We start from the raw sequence: 6,618 nt of genomic DNA on the forward strand, positions 1-6,618 counted from the left end.
TGCTGAACATCAACTAGTGTAATTCTTCAGAAAGAGTGCACGTACAGTTGCGTTTGCTGCATTTTTAAAGGGCTATCAGCTCTCCTTGACAGTGAGTGCAACAATTGAAAGTTACATCTTCGTATCTTGTATAGGGGTGAAACCTTCCAATTATATTTTTTGTGGAAAGGAAGGAAGATGGAGAAACTTCTGTTGATGTTTCTGTACGTGCAGCTGGATCCAGTACACGTAGCACCTAAGGATGGAAAAATTGAGACTGAAAAGCTGTCTATCAAGTTTAATGGGTTTTATCCTTCTCTAACAGCTAGGAAGGGTTTCTGCTCAAAAGCAATTTTCCAGTTTTTTACCAAGTTGAAAACGAAACATCCATCTATCCAGCCCCTCACTATAAAAGCACTACGTACTGTTTATAAATCAGTAATGTCCATCAGAAATCCAAGTTATGATTTTACTGAGAACAACAACAACAAAAAATTTCTAATCTTTTTAGCAGAGTTGAGCAAAACCAGGCAAGATCACTAGGCACTGTAAGCCTCCTGCTGTTCAACTATTACTCAGTTGCTTCCAGACTTAACTGTTAGTCTAAGTTTGCTATTTAAACAACAAGCTTCCTGTAGTGGAACCTTATCTTGAAAGATAATCATATAGCTGCTCTCTGTGTTTCCATCCACTTTCAACAGAACCAATTTCTAGGGCAACAGAAACTACTGCTTAAGTGTTATAACATTCCTACCTGAATTTTTTCTCCTACTCAGTTGAGTTTAAAAACTAAGTATTTTCAATTGACTTCCTCCTGACACACTGACTCCAAAACAAATTTTGACCCAGTCATTTGTGGTGCTAGGGACAGAGAGGGAAACAGTATGTATCATCATATTATTTATGTTGTTCTGCTTATTCTTCCAGCTTTGGTTTGTTGGTTTTGTGTGAGGTTTGTTTGTTTTGGGGGTGGGTAGGTGGGCAGTGTGTGTGTCTTTTTAACTGAGGGAAACAGACAGCTCTATTCAGAATGTCTCCCCTGCATATAGTTTTTTTTTTTTTTAAAAAAGGCAAGATATTAAGTAGTTAACACAAAGCAAGGCATTTCTTTCTGCAAAGAAGACTCCGTGCTGACAGACTGAGATGTATGAAGAATTCTTACCATTTCAGCCATTTTCTCAGCAGGGGTATTGCAAAATTCCTCAGATGTTGAAGCCTTTTTTGGACTGTTAGTGCCAACATTTCCAAGAAGATGCGAGCTTACAGCTTTGGCTAGCTTACAATTCACAGCTGCTAGCTCTGTTGTAGTGTAAGGCTGGGCACTAGGGTAGTATGTCTGTTGTCTCCCCCATTGAAGAGAAACCATCAGCTCCTCCAGCAGCCTGTGCAGAAAGGAAAAAAAGCACTATTAGTGTTTTTTGTACTCTATACTAGCAGGACACAGCATACTTCAGAGGAATTGTCCCTTCAAGATTTACTGCACAAGTTAAATGTTAACCAAAAAAGAAAAACAAAGTGTTTAAAAACAAGGAGGCAAACAGGCTATTCTCCAAGGCAAGGCCTCACCAACACAGTATTTTAATACTGGTAAAACTTACTTGACATCTGGCAGGATAAGCACTAAAAAGTCAATGCAGGTAAAATAATCTCTATCGTTTAGAAGGAGACAGAGGAGACTTGAAGTCAAGACGGTAAGTGATTAAATAGAGAAAGCCTGAGGATATGAGGGATGTCAGTTCTACAGTATATTACCCCTAAGACCTCAGAAATCATACCTTGGATTTCTGATGGACATTACTAATTTATAAACCTCTAGGGAATGAAGAAAGAATTAATGCTACTTTGGCTCTTCCAGCTCTGAGACTGAAAAGTGACCATACTACTCATCAGCATAATTGATTTTTGTTGAATATCACTAGAACAGGGGAAAGTCATTTGATTCTTCTCTGGCCTAGAATAAACTGACAGAAATGAAGTTCGCACAGAGGCAGTCTGGATTAGAAAAATCATACTTCTGTGTTTCAATCATCTCTTGACGGAACTGATCGCGTTCATTCAACAAGTCCTGGATTGCACTTTGTGCGTCCCTGGTTTGACGCTGAAGAATTGCTCTGGTATTGGTTAGCTCATCAGCCATGACCCTGCAAAAGAGATCTCCAATCAGTAGTGTAAGTGAGCAGTCTGAAAGTTACCTTTATTCTGCTACAGACCATAATTTCTCAGCTCCAGACAAGGATTAAGCTGCTGTTTTCACTCCCCTCCCCCACACAAAGCCTATATCAACCTAATTACAAAGGACACGTATTAAGACTAATTTCTGTTCCACTAGTCAACACAGTGCAAGATTATGTTTTGACTTGCTGTGTTTAAGCCATCTTACGTCACTTAATACAAATCTAGCAACAGATGTTTCAAAATACCCTGGGTAAGTGAATATGGTGGGCAAGGATCCTGAAAGATAAAAAGCTAAATAGACTTTGTTTTACTAACACGGTTCTCACAAGTATGCTGTAATCACATCTTTTCATACTCATCTCTGAAGACGACAGCTATGGCTACAGACTGCATTCATTCACCTCTTTGCCTTTCTCAGGGGCAATAACTAGACATTACATGCACCAGATGCGAGCGTTTAAGAGCTACAAATGAGACAAATGTTGTCACATTTCACCATGCCACAAGGCTTGGCACTGACCCCTCAAGCAGGTATTTCAAATGCCTGTGATACCGCAAATGCAAAAACCACACTGACGTTTAAACGACCACCAGCTAGAAATTCCAGATCTCAATGAACCAGAATGTTCCAATATCGAAGGGTGTTACTCTAAGCATGTCGCCAGGGACTCGCATCCCTGATCTCAGAACCCCTACTAATGCTAAAGAAACAAGTTCAGTTAGTAACTCTTGTTAAGATAGTTACTCTTGCCTAGCTAGGACTATCACAAGTACTTACCATTCACTCAATACGCTGAAACTTCTTAAGATCAGCAAATTAAAGGGAAGAGACTGCATTCTATTACCATTTCCTTCAAGCAGTAAGGTCTTTTGTAATACACATTAAGCATCATAATTAAAATTTAGTCCTAAACCACTATTTACAGATCTGGTAAGACAACTACACTTAGCAAGTTAAAAGTCTAATCCACTGTCAAATGAGATTTTGACATTCATACTTCTGTAACCATAAAAGCTGGTAACAGTAGGGTTCTTAGCAGTAACACAATCAGAGTTTAATGAAGAGGTCCCCCCACTCTTTCTTCCATATTGAGCTGCTCTTCCCAGTAGATCCCCGCATCACCGTAAGCAGAGTTCTTAACTAAATCTTCTTCACAAACTGATCATTGTATCATACTGGGGGGTGGAGATGAAAATCAAGCTAATTACCTTTAAGACAAGTCAAGACAGCTGTCCTGGGAGACATTTTTAATCCTTAAACTGCACAGAGTCTATCACAATTAAGAACTTCTCTTGCTATGTTGACAAGAACTGTAGTTAAGATTTTAGGAGGTTTAGGACCTACCGTATTACCTTTGAAAAGCGGAACTATTCACGTTTACAAGGAGCTTACTTTCTTTGTACCTTTTCTGTATACTCAAATTCCGCTTATACACGCTGTCCTCTGTGTATAAGCGTGTTGCCAGGCATCGCAATGGGTGTACGTGATAAAAGACTGAAGGAGAATGCTGTTGTAACAACTCTGTAAGAGAGAATACCTGCTTGCTAGGAATTTGCTTCGCCACACATCACATTGTATAGACATGCGCTCTAATTGTTCAGACAACTGAGACAGATTCCGGCCCAGGGCTTCATTTTCCAGGATTAGCTGATTTTTCTCACGAGCCATCCGTTCAAAGTGATACTGCAGATCATCCCCAACAGAAGCAACAAGTAATTTCTTCAGCTCCCGATTAACCTAGAATTAGAACAGACTGTCTTGTAATTATCAATATAGAATGAAACCCCTCCTGCTTCCAGAATGCAGTGCAACTTATTGCAAATTGCTAAGAATAAGTTGCATCTTTCCAGAATGGGACGCATCCAATGCGGAGTATATTAAGCCTCACAATCCACTCTAGTGAGCATAAACATTTGAAAGTAGTGCACATTTAACATTCTTGTTTAAATTCTAACAGAGGCCAAAGAGGAAGAATGAAAGGCTGCTACAAGAAACAAAGAAAGTTTCAGTAGTATTTGTCCTGAATCGGTAAGATAACAAAGGATTAGGCAAAACATCCACAGGTTATATTATGTAGAAAATTATAGTCACTCCTTCTACGGCATAACATTTTTCACCTAGCGGTTGAGCCGAGGAGCAAAATCTTTCCTCATGAAAGATCCATCTCCCTGCAGCCCTCTAATGTATTTCTCCTAGCTTCAAGCCTTTGATTCTTTCATCTGTTGTCAGAGAAGCAGCACTGGATTACTTAGATGTACTTCTACTCTGTATCTTAGCTGATAAGTTGAAAAGGGAAACGATTTGTTTCAAGGCTAGAGCATCATAGCAGTTCTCTTTGGTCACATTCACAAAGCAGCTCAGTTGTGCGAGAGAAAAGACCTTTCATTTCTTACCTCTGTCTGTATATGCAGCTGATTAGAGAGACCTTCTTTATCCTGTAACAACCGCTTTTCTGAATTCTTTAGCTTTTCGATTGCATTTTTCAGCTCGATCTGTTCTTTCTTGGGATCTGCGGCTCCATCTGACTGATGGAATGCGTCTCCTTTATGTCCCACTGATTTAGCTACCTTAGCATTTTTACTTGGAACAACATGGGTGATAGCTGCTTTGGGGACTAATATACGAATAGCTTCAACCTCCACTGATTTATCAGCAGGTACTTTCCCTAGCTGCAGCACTCCGGGACTTGGGGAAGAGACTGCCTTTTTATGTGGGCTGTGGGGGATGTGATGGTTCGTAGTGTTGGCTCCAGTGACTACTTCCACAGATTCAGCCGTCTGCTCTGTTTCCATGCCATCTCCAGGTCCTCGGATGGGTGATGAGGCATCATCAACTAAAATTTAGAAATAGCAGAGGGAAAGTTTACCACCTTTTATTTTGTTACAGTCTCACTGTAACTCTTCACTTAATTTCCGTACTACAAAGTTACAGATTTTAATTGCACACTGCATGTGTAAAATAGTCCTTTGCAGCTGCAATGATCAAACACAAGTTAGAAAAGACCTCACTCAAGTGTGTACTGCTCATTAATACTAGTAGTACATGACACAAACATTGATCTGAATTGTATTAATTTCCTGCTGCCATACAAGATTAAATGCAGACACAAAAAAGAACCAGCATGGAGAAAATTCTTGACAGTATTACTCATAGGCTGAAGGCAAAATCAGGTTTTGGGAGCTACCAGAATCACAGCAGCCTCATTTTAAAAGCAAGAATTAAATGAAAAGCAGCTTTCAGCTACATAGCTACTAACATCTTAAGTTTAGCAGACTTTTAAGTACTATCTACCATGTGTTTTAGTTGTCCAGGTGAAGGTTTAAGAAAAGCCAACAAGGCAGTTCAGCTTCATTTCTAATCAACAGACCCCACTATTTCCCATAACACTGCATTCTGCTCTGAATTCCCCAATATGCATGATAACGTTCACTGAAATCCATTTTATTTAAGTTCACTAAGTTTTCAGCTGAATGAAATACTATTGTACTAAAGTTTCCACACAATGGGTGAAAGCAAGGAAGTTCTCAGAACATAGCTACGCATATTGCTTTTTTCCTCATACTGCAAGCAGTAACGTGAGCCTGTGTCCTCTGTCCAAATCATGAATTTCAAAAATGCTGTGGTAACACCATTATATTGCCCTACTTTCAAGTTGGCTGAATCATTACCAACAGGTTCTACACACTACAGGAGAACTGTACAGATAGATGACAGTACCAGTGACAAACTTGTTTTTCAATGCAGAGCTGGATTAGAAAACTATATTCAATTAACTGTTCCATCCAGGCAGCTCTGGTTTTCACTGCAATAATGAATTCACATAACTACTTCCTAATAGCTACATAAAAGGATTAAGTTTAAACAAATGGAGCCTGGTGTACAGTGTAACTCTGGTCTTTAGCATTCAAGTTAAAAAGTACTTTTAATTCAGTCTGCTTAGATATCATGTGAACCACCCACCTTTTTCTAGGGATGTCATTTTCTCTTTAGCAGTCAGCTCTTCCTAACTACGTAAGTCTGCGGAGAAAATGAGGAGGGGAAAAGAAAAAAAACAACAACACACCTTTAGCAAGGTAACAGTGGCAGCTAATCTTGTATTACCCTATCTTCTAGTACAACCTCTAAACTCCAGTTCAGGAGCACAGTGAAAAAAAAAAAAACACACACCCTAAAACAAAGGAAAAAACCCAAAATGTTAAAAACCACACGAGGACCCAAAAAGTTAAAAGGAAAAAGCCTACGAGACTTCTGGCACTTGTTTCTTTTTTTACAAAGAGCAGGACTTCAACTCCTATCTCTTGCTTCTCATCCAGTTCCAGTTTCCATTCCTCAAATTTCCCTTTCCAGTCTCCCTCTTTTTCCAGTGAGCCCTCATCTTACCTTTTAAAATTCTGTAACACTCCCAGAATACAACTGCATGACCATGCAGAGATAACCTAAGACCATCAACCACAAGAAAGGGA

The 6,618-nt window shown here is 39.4% G+C and overlaps 1 protein-coding gene across 1 annotated transcript; it reads right to left on the reverse strand.

The window, feature by feature from the left end:
- BLZF1 (basic leucine zipper nuclear factor 1) lies at positions 1-6,170 on the reverse strand. Its single transcript, XM_009703538.1, has 6 exons — positions 6,116-6,170; positions 4,549-4,988; positions 3,693-3,892; positions 1,992-2,120; positions 1,142-1,361; positions 1-235 (listed from the first exon to the last, which is right to left on the reverse strand). The coding sequence occupies exons 1-6, from the start codon at positions 6,132-6,134 to the stop codon at positions 65-67; spliced, it is 1,179 nt and encodes a 392-aa protein (XP_009701840.1). The 5' UTR covers positions 6,135-6,170; the 3' UTR covers positions 1-64.
- Positions 6,171-6,618: the final 448 nt, after the last annotated feature.

The sequence above is a fragment of the Cariama cristata genome, unplaced genomic scaffold, assembly GCF_000690535.1.
Source record: "Cariama cristata isolate BGI_N322 unplaced genomic scaffold, ASM69053v1 scaffold21767, whole genome shotgun sequence".
Lineage (NCBI taxonomy): Eukaryota > Metazoa > Chordata > Aves > Cariamiformes > Cariamidae > Cariama > Cariama cristata.